This window comes from Phaenicophaeus curvirostris, chromosome 19 (genome assembly GCF_032191515.1).
Source record: "Phaenicophaeus curvirostris isolate KB17595 chromosome 19, BPBGC_Pcur_1.0, whole genome shotgun sequence".
In the NCBI taxonomy this organism is placed as follows: Eukaryota; Metazoa; Chordata; class Aves; order Cuculiformes; family Cuculidae; genus Phaenicophaeus; species Phaenicophaeus curvirostris.
The window spans coordinates 8,818,148-8,837,609 of record NC_091410.1 but is presented as its reverse complement, the minus strand read 5'-3'; the positions used below and the strand labels follow the sequence as shown (position 1 = coordinate 8,837,609).

The 19,462-nt window shown below is 50.9% G+C and overlaps 2 protein-coding genes across 4 annotated transcripts in view; both read right to left on the bottom strand.

Annotated features, from left to right (window-relative positions):
* Window positions 1–1,328: 1,328 nt before the first annotated feature.
* CHMP6 (charged multivesicular body protein 6) lies at window positions 1,329–9,235 on the bottom strand. Its single transcript, XM_069872491.1, has 8 exons — window positions 9,093–9,235; window positions 8,137–8,246; window positions 7,436–7,523; window positions 6,485–6,571; window positions 6,300–6,365; window positions 5,966–6,046; window positions 5,548–5,602; window positions 1,329–4,107 (listed from the first exon to the last, which is right to left on the bottom strand). The coding sequence occupies exons 1-8, from the start codon at window positions 9,153–9,155 to the stop codon at window positions 4,055–4,057; spliced, it is 603 nt and encodes a 200-aa protein (XP_069728592.1). The 5' UTR covers window positions 9,156–9,235; the 3' UTR covers window positions 1,329–4,054.
* Window positions 9,236–11,555: 2,320 nt separating this feature from the next.
* The window catches only part of RPTOR (regulatory associated protein of MTOR complex 1), a 147,573-nt gene continuing 139,666 nt past the window's right edge, over window positions 11,556–19,462 (bottom strand). For all 3 annotated transcript variants that reach the window (XM_069872897.1, XM_069872899.1, XM_069872900.1), the window contains 4 exons: window positions 19,307–19,393; window positions 16,610–16,726; window positions 15,484–15,613; window positions 11,556–14,051 (listed from right to left, as the gene is read on the bottom strand). In XM_069872897.1, the coding sequence (XP_069728998.1) occupies window positions 13,983–14,051; window positions 15,484–15,613; window positions 16,610–16,726; window positions 19,307–19,393 (403 nt within the window). In that variant the 3' untranslated portion in view covers window positions 11,556–13,982. The remainder of the gene's footprint in view (window positions 14,052–15,483; window positions 15,614–16,609; window positions 16,727–19,306; window positions 19,394–19,462) is intronic.

Sequence of the window (19,462 nt, the reverse complement as noted above, 5' to 3'; positions counted from 1 at the left end):
CCCTTCACACGTGCCGTGTCTGGCATCGTTCTTGGCGGCTCAAACCTCTCTGGTGTCTCTGCCAGGGCTGGGGGCATCGGGGAGGGCTCTGAGTGCTGCATGGGGGCGGCCGAGGAAGCAGTGTGATGTTGCTCATGTTCTCCAGGGTTTAATTAGCAACGAGCAATGCTGCCTCAATGACTTTCTTCAAGGGAGGACACTCCACTCTTGAGCTGAACATCTGGCCAAGTAAAACACAGCTGGAAGAACTCCAGGCTCAGCTCGCACTGTAGGATGCCAGCTCCCACCCCGCTGCTGCAGTTGAGCGGGACGGGGAGTGTTAATTAAAGACTGTTAAACACAATACAGCTGCTTTCCCAGGAACATGGGAACCCCCAGTACCTCCTCTGGCAGGGACAGGACTGGGGGCTGAGCCAAGGAGCTGGCTGGCCCAGGCAGGGGAGACCTGGACACATAGAATCATAGAATCACCAGGTTGGAAAAGACCCCCTGGATCATCGAGTCCCATCCCGCTGCTTCCATCAGCAGGAGATGTAAATCCAAACCAAGGGCGAAGCAGCTGGTGCCAAAGCACAGCAAGTGTTTAGAGGCAGCCCTAGTGTCACTCTTGAGGACCACGGGTGATGGTGCCCATTTGAAACGGGTGGATTCACACCCAGTGGGTCTAGGTTGGCTGCTTGGGGCATCAGAAATAAAACCCCACTGAAGGAGGGGACACCAGAGCCCACAGCGGGCAGGGGCAGACAGCACGGCCACCACTGTCATCCAGACAGAGCCACAGGCTCTCAGCAAGGTCAGTGTCCCAGTGCAGGCTGTTTATCACCCAGTTGGCCAACAACTCCAGAAAAATTCCTGCAAAAAAACCCCTGGTTTAGCTTCACTGCAAACCCAAGGCTGGGAGAGCTGCCTTTCCAAACATCCTTTTGTGTCTTGGGATCCAACCCATTCCTCCTGCTGCCCAGAAGAGCCCTTTTCCCCTGGAAACCACTTCACCCAGGGTGGTCAGCCCGACCCTCTGTCTCATGGGTGACGAGGGACAGGCACTGGAACACACCAGCTCTCTCCAATATCCCTCCAGCTCCTCCCTACCCAGCTGCTGCCGTGCCAGGGCTCCAGAGGCTCTGCTGCTCTCAGATACACGCACGCCTCTTCCCAGGCCATCCAAGCAAACAGGATTGTTTTTCTGTTACCCATGGAGCCTGTTCTGAAATTTCCTGCCCACATCTCTCCCAGGAGCAGGGAGCAAGAAGGGGAGGGAGAAGGAAGGCAAGTCTTGCTCATCCAAAACATTTGCTGTGAAAACACAAGGCTGGAAGAGGAGTCACTGAAACCATTGGAAGCAGTTTATTGTTACAGCACACCAGAGGTCACACACCACTCCTGGCTCTTCCTCTCAAGGAGACACAGTACAATCTGTTTGGTGCAGGGATCAGAAGAGGAAGCCGTTGGCAATCTGCTCCAAACCTTCCTGTTAGCTCAGTAAATAGCCTCTTTTCTGCATTAACAAATGCAAGGAGCTGGATTAACCCCTTCAGCTCTATCCTCTCCTCTCTGGACCAGCTTCACCCAAGGAAAGCCCTGAGCGAAGAGCACAGACAGCACCAGGCATTCAGATGCCAGGACCAGGCGCGGCTTCACTGCAGCTTCCCCTGGGATGGTTGGCTTGTATCTCTCTCACCGCCAGGACGTTCAGAAGCAAGAGAACCAGAGCACAGAGACTGTTCAAGACCAGGCTGGATGAGGCTATGAGCCTGATCCAGTGGAATGTGTCCCTGCCCAGGACAGGGGGGCTGGAACTGGATGATCTTTAAGGTCCCTTCCAACCCAAACCATTCCACGATTCTGTTCCATGACTGTGCTGCTCTCTCCCTCCCCAGCCAACCCCATTCAACAGGGTTTGCACCGAGTGCTAGCAGCAAACACTGGGCTCCCAGGAAAGGTCCCTCAGTGGGAGAGTCCAGCATTCCCCCCTGTGAAGTATAAATTAAACAGGGTATAATTAAAGAAGTCAACACCAGACTAGTGGATGGACTGGAGGAGCCTTGAAAGAGTTCCACAAAAACTGTGGTGCTGATGAAGACAAGGCTCTCTCTGGTGGAACAAGCGTGCACTGCAGACAGTCAGGATGGTAACACAGAGCAGAACAACCTCACAGAAGGGAAAAAAATCAGAGGAGCGCACAGCAGGACACAGCCCTGTCCTGTCCTGACTCTGTCTGTGGAAGCTGGGTGAAGGGTTTGGCTGTCCCAGCACTGGCTGGGGTAACCGGCGTGGTCAGCAGAAGCACAAGGATCTGTTCAAACCCACTCTGCTCATTACAGAGAAAGCAGTTCGTTTGCTAGAGCTGTGCAGCTTCCAAATACGAGTCCAAGGCTTGTGGGACCCAGCGTAGCTGCAAAACATTGATTAGGAGGGAGCGCAGAGGAACTGAAAACAAGGCAGCTCCAAAGCGTTTGGCCCCAGGTTCTACTCCTTGATGCCTGGCCAGTCTCTGGGAGGTAACAAATGGAGATTATACGGACAGCATGACTCAAAACCAGAGCTGCTGCTGGCCCACGGCCACAGGCTGGAGAGCAGCACAGACTCTGGGATTATTTATCATTGTCTAGCACCAGATCCCATAACCCCAAAGGCAGTCACTGAATGTCTCCAAGGACCTTCTGGGTCCTTCTGCCATCACAGAAACAGGGATTAAAGGTTGCAGCTTCAAGAACATAATAAATAAAGATCTGCAGTGTCCTGAAGAGCATCTGCAAGCTGGCAAGCTAGCTTGCCTCCAAGAACAGCTAAATCTGCCCACCACCTGCTTGGCCAGGCAGCTTTCCAAAGGCTCTGCCATCCGTGTTGACCCAAGCACCTCGCTACACCATGAGAAGCACCAGCCTGTCCTCCACAGTGTAGTGCAGAAGGAACAGGTCTCCCCTCCAACTCCGTACTGAGCAGAGTCTTTGGATCACCAATTTAAGCTTCATGTCTGGTACAGAGCGAGCCTGGCGTTTACACCAGCCTGACCTTTCCTGTCTCCGGGAGATATCAAACATGAGCCGACAGCTGGAAGCAGAATCGATCTCAGCCCGCCTGAACGTTGCAAAGGTGAGCTCTGACGACGGTGCAGAGCCAACAAGGGACTCATAACGTTGGCAGGAGACGCCTTGCTGCAATTTTAAGAGGCTCATCAGATTCCTGTCACCCCAGCTCTCACCCAGCACCGTGGATTACCAGACAGGCAGAGCGAGAATGATTACCAGCCGCCTCTGACTCACGCCCGGCCAGAGGCCAGCTCTTCACTTCACATGGAGGATTGGGCTTTTCCCTCAGTTGGTGCGGCTGCAAACAAATGCAGAACCCAGCAATCATACTGAACTTCTCTCAGATGAAACACCTTGCTCATAAGCCCGTTTCACGCACGGCTGACAGAAGAGTTTCTAACCCGCAACAAAAAGCATCGGTGCCCGTAGAAGCTCTGGCTTGCTGCCTTCTTTCAGGCTGCCTGCACTCTGCCCCTGCCTTTTCAGAGCCAGACACGCCAGCCAGTCCAGTTTACACAAGGATGAGACACCGGCAGTCCTTCCACAAATGGAATCAGAAGAGGGAAAGCAAAGGAGCCGAGAGGTGTGCAGTCAGTGGTGTGGTCCAGAGGGCTCCTGACAGCAGCCTCACTCACCTAGCCCGATGCTCAGGACAGCCGCTTCCAACATGCAATCACTCCAAGGCTGGGACTTCCCAGGGATTCAGTCAAAGGCAGATTCATCACTGAAATCAAACTTACAGAAAGCATTTGGCTTTGGAAGTTGGAGAGTTGTTGTTTAATCCCAAGAGAGCGCAGCTGAGTGCGTTTAGAATTTAAGTTACAAAAAAAAGAAAGCACTAGAAAATAATCTTGATACAAGAGCAATAATCAGCTGAGGTTCCCCACCCTGCACAGGGAATCCTGCTCCACAATCCGCCCAGCACAGCTGGGATGCTGCCAAGGCATTGCTTGTTCCCAGCTACATGCTGGGATGGCAAACTGTCCTGGGTGAAAGTTATGTGGGGGAATCCCCAGAAGTGGGAGTTAAGATGCTGCCACCAGTTCTGCCTTTGGCCTGTTCTTGACAGGTGATGCTTCTGTGGAAGAAAAAGAAACTTGTTACAGAAACAGAGAACACAAATACTATGCAGTTATCTCTGTAGAAGGTCTAGGACTCACAATCCACTCCTTAGCAGAGCAACAAATGCTTGCGTAGCACCGGAACTAATAAAAGTCTGTTATAAGTAATTCCACGTAGCCCGTGCGCCCCTCTTTTTCACAGCACTTGGAGAATTTAAAAGTTTCAGAACCTACCCAACACAACTTTACCAGCCACCATCCCTGCTCCATGGATCTAGGGCAGTGGTTTCTTGGAGGGCAGCGGGCAGATGAGCTTTTCCTCTCACCCCTTCTCTCTGACAACGAGCCTAAAAGAGGCTCCCATCAGCTGCACGAAGCAAGAACAGCCTGTGTTTCGTTTGGCCACCCTGCTGCAGGCGTACAGAGATGACATCTGATCCATGTTTACTTGTAAACAAACACCAAAAAGACACCAGCCTGTTTTCCACATCCCAGATTTCTCCTGGGTAGATTCCACATGCAGGAAATGGCTTCTTACATGGAACAATGGTTCCTGGTTTCCACAAGCAGGGATATCCACTTTCTGCCCCAGGAGAGAGACTCTTCCTCAGTTTGCCACCTGGCACCCAACTGGGTCCTGCTCTGCCTCCTTGTTTGTCTCCAAGGGCAGGTTTCACCTTCAGTTCTTCTGCATGGACAGACACCTGGTAACGCTCTGGGAAGACTCCTTCCTCACCAAACCAAAGGTGCCTATTTGGTCACTCCACTTCAGGAGCTCTCTCCCACCTCTCTCTTCACGCCCAGCTGCACAAACCCAGCTGCTGAGGTTTTGGATTGCTTGGGAGCAAACACACACATCACACAAGTCATGCAGAGCTCCCGACAGTCCTGGATCCATCCAGCTAGTTCAAAATTATTGTTGTTACTCAAAGCAAGGTCACAAGAGCTACGAGTTGTCACGAGCCTCAGTGAAATCCAGTTTCATGCAGTGCGAATGCTAATATCTGTGGTCACAAAAAACTGTGACGAGAGGCAGGAACCAGTTCCAGTGTCACGTGAGAAAGTCTTGTCTAGGTGAAGCAGAAAGCCACGGAAGGCGTTCCTTGAGGAGTTACACCATGGAACACAGAGTGGGTGTTTCCAGGCAGCTGGCAGCCTCCCAGCAGGTACCAGCGTGACTTCAGAATAGCAGATGCACCAGGAAGGAACTTTCCAAGATGAATGACAGCTGCCAGCCCAGCAAAAAGGCTGGAGCCTTGGGCCTTCCAACAGTAAAGGGCTGGCTGGATTTGTCAGAGCCACACGGGGAAGCCTGCATAGCCTGTATCAGCAGAAAGTTCATACTCCTGCACATGTGCTAGGACAACGCTTACAATAGGAGAGGTTCTCAGACTATGGCATGGAACTGAGAAGAAGGATGAGAAGCCAAAGGTGCAGAGCATATATAGAAAACGTACCTGGGATCTTTTCTGGGAGTGGCTCAGAAGGAACTTCTGGAAGCTCCATCTGTTCCTGCAAGAATATTAAAGACGACACATGATGCACACCCCACATACCCAGTGGTGGTTACAGGCTCTCGCACTGTGGTTTTGTGTAGAGACTGTCTGGGAGTGAAGTCACAACGTAAGAGATTGCATAGAAAGATCAACATCTGCCCCAGAACTGTAGGAAGGGTCCTGGGCTTTAGCACTGCCCAATAAACAAGCACGAAGCTTTTAAAAATAATAATAATAATAATAATAGGGGTAATTGAGATCTCTAGCAGAATAAGAGCAGCTATTCAAAGTGAAGGAAAAGGCACTTTCTCCCCTCTTGCAAATAGCTTTCTGAAAATGGGGATTAAAGGTAAATACAAGAAGATCAGGTCAGTCCTACCTGAGTAATAGCATTTAACTCTTCTAGAATGGCATCTTCATCTTCCTCAGTCAAGCTGCCAGCTAGTAGCTCATCTATTTGCTATGGAAAAAGACACATTCAAGTCAGCAACAGTGCAGTGGGTGCAGCTCTGTGACTTGCAGCATGGTACATGTGCACAGGAGAGCAAGGGGTGAAGGGGTATGGGAAAATTAGCAAAGTGAATTTTTCTGCAAGCACCTGAGATTTAATTCCCGCTCTCCCTCTAAAATAGGTCTGGGAACATAGCACACATAAGAGCAACACTGTTTGGCAGGCTGTCTCTGCTCACACCACTCACACACGCAGCACATACCCTCTGGTACTCCACAGCGTCTTGGGTTTCACCGATTATTCTTTCTACTTCTTCTATTGACATAACCTGAAAAAAAGAGCCAAAAATCCATGCATGAGCAAGGCCTGTGGGGAGGCTGTTGCTAACAGTCAGGGCTCTGCTGGGTCCAAGGTGAGGGTGTGCTCCGCTGAGCCGGCCACACGTACCTGGTGCATTTTGTTCAGACATTCGTTGCCTATTTTCAGACCCTCGATGACCTTCATTTCAATCTGGGTGAATTCAATATCCTGGACCTGAAACAGAAAAGAGAAGGGGAAACATCACAGGCTGTCACACTCCCATTGTTGGCCAAGATCCTCAGAGAAACTGCATGGAGAAATCAGTCAAACCCCGAGAGGGTTCGATTACATCAGCAGTATGGAATATGCACACAACCAGCCTTAGCCCAGGCAGCTGCAAAAATGTATCCGACAGCCCTTTAAACTGATTTTCTTGTTGACAGTCTGAGCTGAGGTCACGGTTTCCACAGCCACCTCAGAACAAAGACATCCATTGCTAAAAATCACGGTACCGACGCATCCTCAAGGAAGTGCTGGTCTCTTCTCCCAAATAACAAGTGATAGGACAAGAGCAAACGGCCTCAAGCTGCATGAAGGGAGGTTTAGATTGGATAGTAGGAAAAATTTCCTTATTGAAAGAGTGGTGGAGCATTGGAACAGGGCAGTGGTGGAGTCTCCATCCCTGGAGGTGTTACAAAAACATGTAGATGTGACACTTTGGGACGTGGTTTAGTGGACATGGTGGTGTTGGGCTGACAGTTGGATTGGATGATCTTAGAGGTCTTTTCCAGCCTCGATGATTCCATGATTCTATGAAGTGTCCATTGTGGTGGCCCAAACCACAGCTAAAGCTGCACTGACTTACAAACCAGATGTGTGATACGTGACCTGCACTACAGACTCCAAACACACTCACTGCTTGGTTCTTCAGTGAAGAGTCATGCGTGTGGTTGATCTCAGAGTGATCTGCCCTTTGGGCAGAGGATCAAACCCCGCTAGAACCTAACAAAATGCAATTCCATGCAATCCCAGAAAAACCCCTAACACCAAGCGCACACAGCAGGTGCCAGCAGCGCGCGGGAACAGATTCTCGCTTACCATCCGCTCCAAGTTGCTGATTTGGTTTTCTGTTTTATCTAGAAGTTGCTCTTGGTAGCGTTTCTTCTTTAGCAAGAGCATGGCTTTTCTGAAGGAAAAAAAAGGAGGAAGAAAAGTCAGCATGGGAGAAAGCAAAGAAGCTTAAAAGAATTGCACCAAAACCAGATTTGCTTTGTGCTTTTTCCAAAAGAGGCAAACCCCATGTGTAAATTAAATGACAACTCTGAACTGCTGCTATGAAGAATAAGGATGAGCAAATTATTCATGTTTGCTGTCTGCTACCTGAAAATTTAGGTATGTTTGCTGTGGATTTGGAGTTCAATGGGTCAGCTGTGCTGCAGCGATGTAAAACAAAGCTCTTGTTACAAAAGGCTTACAAGAGACGCTCAAAACAAGGTGTACAAGACGTCCACCAACATAGGGTCCATATGAGCCACAGACGCTCTGTGGCTAAGCAAGAAAACCACCCTTCAAAGCTGTGCTCTGAGTATTATCACCAGCCGTGGCACATGGGCAGGCTCTTCAAGTTGTAAGCGTAAAACTTTAAACTCCCTTTCTCAACAAGGCATCTGTGGCTACCCCACAGCCCACCAACACCTTCAGCTCCATAACTTTTCCCTTCCAGGAAAACAATTCTGTTTGGCAGTGATGGTCCCTGCTGCTGCCCATCCAAGCAGGGGTTTCCCCCCTGCCCCACTCACTCTTTCCTGCCCTCTTTCAGCAGCTGCCTGGCCAGTGTTCGCTCCTTCTCCAGGTTCAGGCTTATCCGCTTCTGGTACTGCTTCAGCTTGTCCCGCTGCTGCTTCAGTTGCTGGAGAGGAGACAGACAAGAGGCAGAAAGGGACAGGTGAGTGGATGGACGGACAGAGAGACGGGGGGCAGGCAGATGGACGGACAGAGAGACGGGGGGCAGGCAGACAGATGGACAGAGAGAGGGGGGCAGGCAGACAGACGGACAGAGAGGGGGCAGGAAGATGGACAGAGGGGGGCAGGAAGACGGACAAACAGAGGGGGGCAGGCAGACGGACAGAGGGATGGACGGCCAGAGGGACAGGCAGACAGACAAGGCAGGCAGGCAGACAGACAGAGGGACAGAGGGACAGGCAGACGGACAGAGGGGGGCAGGAAGATGGACAGAGGGGGGCAGGCAGACAGACGGACAGAGCGGGGCAGGCAGACAGACGGACAGACAGGGCAGGCAGACAGACAGAGGGACGGACGGCCAGAGGGACAGGCAGACAGACAAGGCAGGCAGGCAGGCAGACAGACAGACAGAGGGACAGACGGACAGAGGGCCAGGCAGACGGACAGAGAGGGGCAGGAAGATGGACAGAGGGACAGACGGCCAGAGGGACAGGCAGACAGACATACAGACGGACAGATACAGGAGCAGACAGGCAGAGAGGGGCAGGCAGGCGGACGGACAGACAGACAGACAGAGAGAGCCAGGCAGGCGGACGGACAGACAGACAGACAGACAGACAGAGAGGGACAGGCAGGCGGACGGACAGACAGACAGACAGACAGAGAGAGCCAGGCAGGCGGACGGACAGAGAGACAAGACAGAGAGGGCCAGCCGGCCAGCCAGGGCTCAGGAGCCGAGCGCCGGCGGGCACAGAGCCCCCCCGGGTGTACCCCCGGCCCCCCCAGCTCTCACCAGCACCGCCTTGTCCTGCTCGGTGACCCGGCTCCGCCGCTTCCTCCCGAACAGGTTCCCCATCGCCCCGGCGCCGCCGCCCCGCGCGCCCCGCCCCGCCCCGGCCCCGCGACGGCGGCCGCGCAGGGACCGGCCCCGCCAAACGCGAACGCGGAGAGAGGAGCGGGGAAGGGCGAGCGCCGGCAGGGGGCGCTGTGGGGGCGGGAACGGGAGGGGATGGGGGGATAGAGGGGAGGGGGGAGAGATATAGGATGGGGGATACAGGGGATGGGAGAGAGGGGATGGGGGATAGGGAGATAGAGGATTGGGGGAGTAGGGGATGGGGGATTATAAAGGATGGGGATAGAGGGGATGGGGGTGTTGGGGATGGGGGATTATAAAGGATGGGGATAGAGGGGATGGGGGATTATAAAGGATGGGGATAGAGGGGATGGGGTGCATTGGGGATGGGGGATATAGGGAATCGGGATACAAGGGGTGGGGCATAGGGGATGGGGTATTGGGGATAGAGAGACATAGGGGATGGGGATATAGGGGACGGGGGTGTTGGGGATGGGGGTTATAGGGAATGGGGGGATAGGGAACAGGTGTAGGGGATGGGTGTACTAGGGATGGGGAGACATAGGGGATGGGGCTATTGGGCGTGGGGAGTATAGGGGATAGAGGTGTAAAAGGGATGGGGGTATAGGGGCATAGGGAAAGGGGGTGTTGGGGGTAGGTGTATTTGGGATGGGGGCTATAGGGGATGAGGATGTAGGGATGGGAATGTAGGGGATGAGGATATAGGTGCTGCTGGGCTGGGGGCTGTAAGGAATGGGGGCTGTAGGGGACAGGGACACTATAGGAAATGAAGAGATACAAAGGGTGAGAGTGGAGGGCCTGGGGGCTATAGGAGCTGAGGAGCTATAGGGGATTGGGGGTATAGTGGATGAGGAGCTACAGAAATGGAGAGCTACGGGGGATGAGAGTGGGGGGAGTGGGGGGTACAGGGGCTGGGGAGCTATAGGGGATAAGGGGCTGGGGACTATGAGGAATGGGGGCTCTAGAGGGTAGGGGTGCTATAGGAGACAGGCAGATAGAGGGGATGGGCACTGTACGAGTTGGGGGGCTGTAGGACAGAGGGTGGGGCAGGGGCAGCCGCAGAGCTGTGGGTCGTGATGATCAGCTGGCTGGAAAGCTGCCTGGAGGAGAAGGACCTGGGGGTGTTGGTTGACAGCGACTGAACATGAGCCAGCAGTGGCCCAGGTGGCCAAGAAGGCCAAGGGCATCTTGGCTTGGATCAGAAACTGCGTGACCGGCAGGTCCAGGGAGGTTCTTCTCCCTCTGGACTCGGCACTGGTGAGACCGCTCCTCGAATCCTGCGTTCAGTTCTGGGCCCCTCACCACAAGAAGGATGCTGAGGCTCTGGGGCGAGTCCAGAGAAGAGCAACAAAGCTGGTGAGGGGGCTGGAGAACAGGCCTTATGAGGAGCGGCTGAGAGAGCTGGGGGTGTTTAGCCTGGAGAAGAGGAGGCTGAGGGGAGACCTCATTGCTCTCTCCAACTACCTGAAAGGAGGTTGTGGAGAGGAGGGAGCTGGGCTCTTCTCCCAAGGGACAGGGGACAGGACGAGAGGGAATGGCCTCAAGCTCCACCAGGGGAGGGTCAGGCTGGACATTAGGAAAAAATTTTTAACGGAAAGGGTCATCAAGCACTGGAACAGGCTGCCCAGGGAGGCGTTGAGTCACCTTCCCTGGAGGTGTTTAAGGGATGGGTGGATGAGGTGCTGAGGGACATGGGTTAGTGTTTGATGGGAATGGTTGGACTCGATGATCCGGTGAGTCATTTCCAACCTGGTGATTCTGTGACAGAGAACCTCATCCCCATTAGCCCCTGCAGGGACCTGTTCGCGTGTCCCTCCAAGCCCACGTCCCTGTGTCCCTGCATCCCCACATCCTGGTGCAGGAGACGTTCTGGCGCTGCCTGCGGGTTTGGGGCCCCTGGGAGCTCCTGGGGGTGGTTGAGTGGGAGAAACAGTCTTGGCTGCACCACCCACAGCCTGATGGCACCGAGAGGGGACACAGCAGGGGCCAAGACAGGCTGTGGCAGCGACTGTGGCCATCACCTCAGCTTTACTGGGACTGGCACCTGATGCCAAAGGCAGCATGGCAGCTCCGAGGGGCACACTAAACCTTTTGGTAACTCCCGCTCTAAGAGGCTGGAATCCTGTCCTGCACTGCAGAGCCTGTTAAGAGTGTCTGTCCCCCAGGATCTCCAGGCACAACCAGCCTCATCCCTGTGGAGAAACTGCCCAGAACCACCCAACTCATCACCTAAAACTGAATTTAGTTCCCTCTTGAGCTGCCCCTCTTCCTCACTCCCACCCCAGGAAACGATGCTCAACCCGGGAAGTGTTTCCGCATTTATTTTTTATTAACCATTTATTTGTTTGTATTTGTTTTACTCTCACATTACAATCGTGTGGGTTTTTTTTTTTTAATATCTTTTTAATTTTTGTAAAATAAATAGAGATAAGTGAACTTTTAGGTAGGACGCTCTCCGGATCCTTGGTTAAACTTCATGATTGAATCTCTGCATCAGACCTGTGAAAATATAGCCCACGCACACACACGCTTAGATGAAAGCTAATCAGGCCGAGTTCATTAAAAACCCACCTCCTGGCCGCAGGGGCTGGCCGGCACCGGGGAGCGCTGGCAAGGAGCAGCAGCTTCCCACCACGTACCTTTGCGTTTGGCTAGGTATTTCTTGTTCCTTTAATGAATACACTGATATAAGTTAAAAATCTATTGGTTTTTTTTAAGCTGTGTATGTTAATCGGTTATGTGTAGATCCCAAACTGTGGTTTCCGTGCTTGCTGGCCCCTTGTTAGCCCCCGGCACGGGCAGGGAGGAGACATGTAGAGCTGGGACCAACATCGGAGCGGCACGGGAGTGGGTCGGGAAGAGGCACAGCTCTGTTAGACCATAATTAACTTTTGGTAACTCCAAAGTGGACTTTTAGGTAGTTTTTTTTTTTTTTTTAAAGTTTAAAGCCTTTGATTCATCATCCTGGGAACTGGCCCTCCACCTCCCTGCTGCAGGGGGACAGCACCGGTGCCCAGAGCATGGACACAGCGCTCAGACTTTGGCTCCTCCACCCTCCACGGTTCAAACACTCTCATCAAAGTTGGCATCCAGATGTGCACATGCCACATGGCAACAGCTTCCTTGCAGCGAGCCTGGAGAGCTGTGGGCCAACTCCACCAGCTCTGCACAGCCCAGCTGCCTCAGCACACCTAGGAAACCAGGTTATCTGGTGTTCAAGGAGCAGGGACAGTCAGATGTGCTCCACAGATGCCGTGGCAGAGGTGAAGCTGCTGTTTGCACAGGGAAGGAACACTTCTCATCCCTTTCCTCCTTAATATCTCCTCATCGCTGGCAGAGTTTGCTGGGAGCCTGCAGAGCCCACGGTACCAGCTGGAAGAAAAATCAGGGACTTCTGGACACAGCAGATCAACCTGTGTCACCGCAGTGATTTTTGCACAGTGCGAATTCTGCTCTTAGCCAGTTAAATCGCCCCTCAGCAGCACTTGAAAGAAACCTGCTGTTTGCCTACCCCTTCCCCACACCCATCTCCAGACCCACCAGGGATTTCAAAGGCCAGTAACATTCATTATTCAGACGTGGAAAGGTGCAGAAGATGGAGCAGGCTTCCCCCTGGACACTTGGGACAAAGCTGTTTCGCTCAGAGCAGGATGACCTGCTGCCTTCTCCTGCGTTTAGTGATTCTCTTGTGCTCAGACAACGTGTGGTTCCCAGCCCAGTTCTGCGGGGACAGACAGAGAAGCCACAGCCACGTCCACATGTGTGCAGCTGCATACACACAGCAGCAAGTGTGCAAACTCTCCTGAACATCGCCTTGCTGAACACTAGCATACTGAAGCGAGGCAAAAGCCATGGGGTGGCCCTGGAGCCTCCCTTGCTGCTGGGCAGCACTCCCAGGCTCTCAGACGTGTTTGTGGAGTTCACTGTGGGCAGGAAGACAGTGGCTGCAGCAGTAACAGTGACCGAGATGCCCCAGACCTCCCCACCAGCACCACGTGCACTTGTGGGGAAAGTGGTTATGTGAGTGACTTGCTCCAGGCTTGGGACGTGAGAAATGTCCGTTCTCCCTTTTTCCCTCTTCTTTCTGTATCTGCAACCTTGTAAAGTACGGTGACATCCTGCCCTGCTCCTGTCATCTCCTCCAGCCCCTTTCCTCAGGATCCCTGCCTCCTTTGCCACCACGACACCTTCTGTCTCCATTTCCAAAGGAGAGGATGCCACAGAGAGAATGTTCATGCAGAGGAGACAACTTTCCTGCCTCCCTTGCCCACGCTCGGGTGGTGCAGAAGCATGTTCATTGTTCTGTAGATGGACAGCTCGGGTCTTGCTGCCCAAGTAGAGGAATTCCTGTTTGGCACAGGGCAGGCAGCAGCTGGAGGGGGCCCGCGGTCTGATCAAAGGTGCAGAGCTGTAGGTGAGTCCTGACCTCAGTCCTTAAAGCAACCTACGCTCCAGCAAAACAAAGACTAATACAGAAAGCCCTTTTCAAGGGTACTGCCTCATCCAGTCCTTCCAAGCTCAGGAGCCGTGTTTCTAGCAGAGAAGCCAACCACTGGAAACAAAAATAAAATGTTCTTTTTCTGTAGCTTTTAGAGGATATAGCTGGGAAACAAAAAAAAGAAAGGAGATTGTCTCTCTTCCCCTTGTGGAAATCATCAGTAGCTAAGTCAGGAAAAAAATGTTCAAGTTATGGGTTGCAGCAGCAGCCAACACTTAACATTCAAGTTGATAATTTCACTATGTACACTATGGGTGAGACACAGCCCTGCCCGCCGGGACGCCCTGCTCCAGCGCCGCTGCCACCAGCCGTTATCTGATCCGCTTCTCCACCGAGTACACCGAGATGTAGTAGTCATTGCTTCCGACTGCAAGATGAGGCTGTGGAAAGAGCAAAGTGGGAATAATCGTACAGGTGTCAGGCAGCAACGAGAGGCAAACCGGTAACGGTCGACGTTTTCGGCAGTAACGCCCTGATGCTCAAAGGCTCTGAAGTGCAGCTGCCAGTGCAGCTCTGACGGCATCGCTGCCAGCACCCACAGCCTCCCAGCGAGTTATATGCCCATTTCAGCCAGAGGGAGAAATTATGGTGGCTATTAGTCGCCAACCGCTAACATAATTTTTCTAAATGACTGCAAATCTGCTAGTTAAGAGCAGTCGCCTGGACTGAAAATTAGCATTCCCTCCACTGAGAGGCCCAGGAACAACCTGGACAGGGCTTCGGTTGTTTGCTCATTTAAAGAGTGGAACATTTCCAATGATTAGCCATTTCTCTCTCCATCCCCCAAACCTCAGGACAGCAAAACTGCTGTTCAGCTTTGTGCAAAGTGGCTTTTCAAACCTGGGGTGGGGGTGAGCTTTTCTTTAACCTCATTATCTTGAGGATGTAAAACACACATAACCGAGGCAGGAAAGCTGCCTTGCCTCTCCTTGCCCAGTTAATATAGCCCTTCCCTCCTCTTAAATATTTGTCTTCTGATCTGCAGGTTTCTAAAATATCTCCCTGTCTAAACACCTTTTATCCTCCTCCTGTTTTTCCTACCCATTCACATTGTTTTCTTAGGCTCTCAATATCCTTTTATTCTCGTCTCTGAGTGAGCACAAGTTCACAATGCAGATGGGCACCTGCCTCCTAATTAACAACCAGATTCTCTCTCTAACAAACACTGCAGAGCCACCTCAGTCATGACACATTCTAAAATTTCCTTTTTACACTGATCCATTCCAGACTTTTTCAGCTTCTTCCTTTAATATTTGCACTTCTCTTATTTTTCCAACCTGCAGCTTTTCCACTGCATGGCATTAGGTCTTGAAAAGCCTTACATAAGGCAGTGTAAAAGCAGCCCAAGAGACACAAGGGTGAGCCTACTGTCTGCAAGAGAGGAGGCATGGAATAAATAAGCACATCAGATTTTGTGTGCTGGAAGCAAGAGACTGCACCTCTCCATTCAGCTTCTGGCAAATTCACCTTGGACAACTTCTGTGGCACAAACCCTAGAGCTAAGCCAGGCTGCGGTCCCAGCATAATGGGAAGAAAGGGGAACAGTATATCAAGTTGATCCACAAGTAAAAAGGACTCAGCCATAGGGATTGGTGTTCCAGTTGTAGGTGCAGGTCATAAACCAGCAGCACCACCAGCGTGGTTGCCTGGAACAACCTGCACGACAAGCACGGAGCTCAAAGCACGCTCATAAAATTAGGCTTGGGCAGCACCTCTCTGTGCTAGAGCAGTCTTGGCGCCTTTCCCTCTTCCAACGCAGACATCAATCAAGAAATGCAATTTCCAAAATCCAAAGAGAGAGAGAATACAGACCCAGTGAGGATGGAAAGCCAGGCAGCTGATGGCTCCAACTCTTTGTCCCATAAAACCATCGTAGTATTTGATATTGTTGATCAGCTCCCCATTTCCATTGTAGATCGCAGTGAACTGATTCATTGAGCCACTGGAAAGGGATCAAGAGAACACCGTGTCACTGAGAATGCTGTGGTAACAACAATATTGTTGCCTACAGCACCCTTTTCAGCTGTGCTGACCTCAGCCGTTTATCAGACTAGTGTGCAATGAGTTCTAAGTGAGAGACAGACTTGAACTGCACCACGGCAACCTCAGTGCCGGGAGATTTAGGGGAATGCTGAAGCCATGGTTACCTGTTACACTGCAGAAGTGAGTAAGGAAAACATGAGGGGCTGGAGCACACATGCACTGAAAACAGATCTCCCAACAACCTCCAAGCTGCGGAGCAGCTGCCGGTCCCCAGGCAGAGCCCAGAAACACACATTAACTTTGAACAAGGATCTGACACGTGAGTGCAAGACCGTACACCATCACCTTAAGCCACCGGTGCAGAGAATCACACAGAATCACAGAATAACCAGGTTGGAAGAGACCCACTGGATCATCGAGTCCAACCGTTCCTATCAAACGCTAAACCATGTCCCTCAGCACCTTGTCCACCCGTGCCTTAAACACCTCCAGGGAAGGTGACTCAACCACCTCCCTGGGCAGCCTGTTCCAGTGCCCAATGACCCTTTCAGTGAAGAATTTTTTCCTGATGTCCAGCCTGAACCTCCCCTGGTGGAGCTTGAGGCCATTCCCTCTCGTCCTGTCCCCTGGCACTTGGGAGAAGAGCCCAGCTCCCTCCTCTCTACAACCTCCTTTCAGGTAGTTGTAGAGAGCAATGAGGTCACCCCTCAGCCTCCTCTTCTCCAGGCTAAACAACAAAAGAGGTTTCATTAATGCACACAAGGGATGTAATTCCTGAGCTGCAAACACGGGAACGAAGTTGCACTGTTTGTAGCGAGGTTAAAACAAACAACAAAACCAAAAGAACCCCATTAATTATGTCTGCACAGAATCACAGAATTGTTTAGGTTGGAAAAGACCTTTAAGATCTGTCCTCTCCATTCATTCCAGGGATGCACACGAAACCAGAACTTACCACGCAAAGAGGTTGGCTTGTGGGTGAATGTCAAGGGCTGTCAACCCTTTGACGATCTGAAGGACCTTCATGGACTCCGGCATCCGGGGGTCAAAGAACCGCACATCTCCGTTTACACTGCCAACACAGGAGTTTCACAGCGTCAGGCTGTATCCAAACCAGATCCTAAAGCCCCGGAAACCGAGCCCTATGCCTGCCTGGGAGGTCACCACCTTGATTGTAAAATTAGGACAGAGAAAAAGCACACTTGCCTTCTCTGTCACTACAGCTGAATTCCCCTGATGTCACTTAGATTTGGTACCATCCACGACGCATTAAGTGCTGCAAAACCAGCTCTGCCTCTGCCCTCAGCTGTGATCCATTATTACTCATACTCGGTGCTGAGCACAACTGCCTTTACTGTTATGTCATACCCAATACACCAAGCTGTATGTCAGACCCAAGCTCCTTCTCCTTTTCACAGCAGGAAATTGTATTAGAAAATTCGAACCAGATGGGATCCGCTGGTACCATCCATTATGCCAAATGTCTGGACGCAGATGCATGAGTCCTTGCTGTCCAAAGTACTCTGTGGACCAGGCGTAACGAACCCTGCTAATGCCCAGGCGACGTGTCAATCCTGTTAATGACTTCATGAGGGAAGGGAGGGTGGAGAAGGTAATAGTGGCAGAGGCAAGATACTTTGCTCAAGCACCCTTCAAAGACAAATGATTTCTTCTTGTTCAGTAATCTCTCTGAAATGCACCAGTAGAATCGTGCCTGTTAGATGTGAGAGGGTGCATCTTTTCCTAGAGCCCTGGACTGAGGACTTTGCTATGGTACGTCTGCTCTTCTGAGCTCCTTGTGAGAGATTGGTGTACAGACAAACAAACAGAAAAGTCTCTTATGGAAACTAAATTCCAAATCAACTCATCAGATCTTATTCTGCTGGCAGCTTTTGGCATCACAACTTTTAATGTGTTATTTTTTCCAAGACACTGATGGCCACACAACTGTGAATCACCCTACAGAGCTAAGAACAACGGAAGCATTAAGAAGCATATTGCCTTTAGTTCCTCTACTTATGGAATAACTAATACTGATCAAAAGGCTGTTACACAGGATTACTTATATCATTATAAGAAGCTGCAACTCCAGCTGTCACATAATTAAATTCAAGACAAATTAAACCTGAGGCTGATTTAGGTCCTTAAGACTAGACAGAAATATTGTTTGAGAGAGATCAAATATACAGTAAATTCATTTAAAGCTTTGAACATAAATAAGTCTTGAAAATCGTTCTGAATGTATTGGAAGACCATACAAGAGCTTTACAATGGAAGTGAAGCTCCATTATGAGAAGCTACATAGAAGAACACACCTCAGGTGAACAATAACACGAGGAAACACATCCCAGTTGATCAAGGAGAAGTCAAGAACAGCTAAGCTACTGAACTGGGCTGTTCAGGGACCTTTTCTAGCAATGCCATCAGCCTGATAAAGGCAGACCTGATGGTTAATTTGAAGCACTGTGGTGGTACTAGCACGCAGATCAAGCAGCTGAATACAGCATCACATGTTGAACCAGTGCTGGGCCACGGAGAGACTCAGTCACCACTCCTGAATTACAAACTCCTGCCTCTGGTCCCAGTGAAACTTTCCCTGACGTTCACAGAACTGCTGCACAACCAATACAAAGCCTTCAAGTTTCTCAGGAAACAGCTAGACCAAGACCTCCATACGTCCTAACATTCATTTTCCTTGGATCTTGCTGTCAACTGAAGGAAAGAGTGAAGGGAGAAACCGAGAGCGAGTTGTCTTGTCTCAACAAACCATGTTCCTCTGGGATGAGATCAGACCTGGCTTTTGATGTAAAACATTTTCTCATACCTCTTCAGTCCCAAAAGAAAGCACCATGTGCTGAGAAGGGCACTGAGCCTACCGACCCCGGCTGGCCAAGTGTTCAGGCCTGACCCCTGGGACTGGTGAAGGAGATTACAGAAAGGAAGATTAAAAACTCTAATATGTGAGCTCGACAAATCTGGCAGCTACATCACATAATCCCCTTTCTGAAAAGTCTTAATACATTTTTGTGGGCCCATCCCCCACCTCAGGAATGTTCTGAATCCCAGAAAATTATGTTGTTTTCATTTTATAATCAAGAAAAAGAGCCTCTTTGTGTGCAAACAGTGGCTTTGTGACAATAAATCATAGTCTGCTGTTCTTTAATGGCCAAATAAGTATATGCTGCTCTCTCCGCAGTATTTACCAGGCTGCAGAAATGGATTTATGTGTAGAAAATTGCTAGACAGCAAAGTAATCCTGCACAGCAATATGCCCAACAGATGCAACATCAACCTTCCTTCTCGTGTTCTCTCTCAAATGACCCCACGGAGATGCTGGCAATAAAGAACAACTCTAAGATATACTATATCTAGCTTAGCTTTCTGGTTCATTCGATTCCTCCCTCACATGCCTCGTGATAGTGATTTCAGCAAAAACGCCTTCTTGTTTACTCAAACCTCACTAATAGGCTTCCAAGGAAAGCTTCACATTTCTTTTTGCTTTCTATCCACCAAGTTTGGAGTTAATGACTGAAGCAAATGTCAAACTAAAGAGCTTTACCCTCTTAGCTCTTGAAATACCAGAGGCAGATTTTAAATAGAAACCCAAACACTGTTTAAGAGAAAACAGCTCGAACAGCAAGATCTCTCTTACCTGACACTCATGATGTTGCCTTCAGGATGTTTCTGCAAGTACGCTTTCACCACCCAGGCTGTGTGCTCTCGGTAGGTCATGACACGGCTGAGGAACAAGTAGAGAAATGTTTTGAAGTGGTGGAAGAGGAAACACGAGCATCCCACCGAGCCTGAG

Coding starts and splice junctions, on each gene's coding strand:
- CHMP6 (XM_069872491.1), bottom strand. CDS start 9,155: ATGGGGAACCTGTTCGGGAGGAAGCGGCGGAGCCGGGTCACCGAGCAG. Junction 6,572..7,435: donor TCAGCAACTTGGAGCGGATG/GTAAGCGAGAAT, acceptor TTTCTGTTTCAG/GTCCAGGATATTGAATTCAC. Junction 6,047..6,299: donor ACGCTGTGGAGTACCAGAGG/GTATGTGCTGCG, acceptor CTTTTTCCATAG/CAAATAGATGAGCTACTAGC.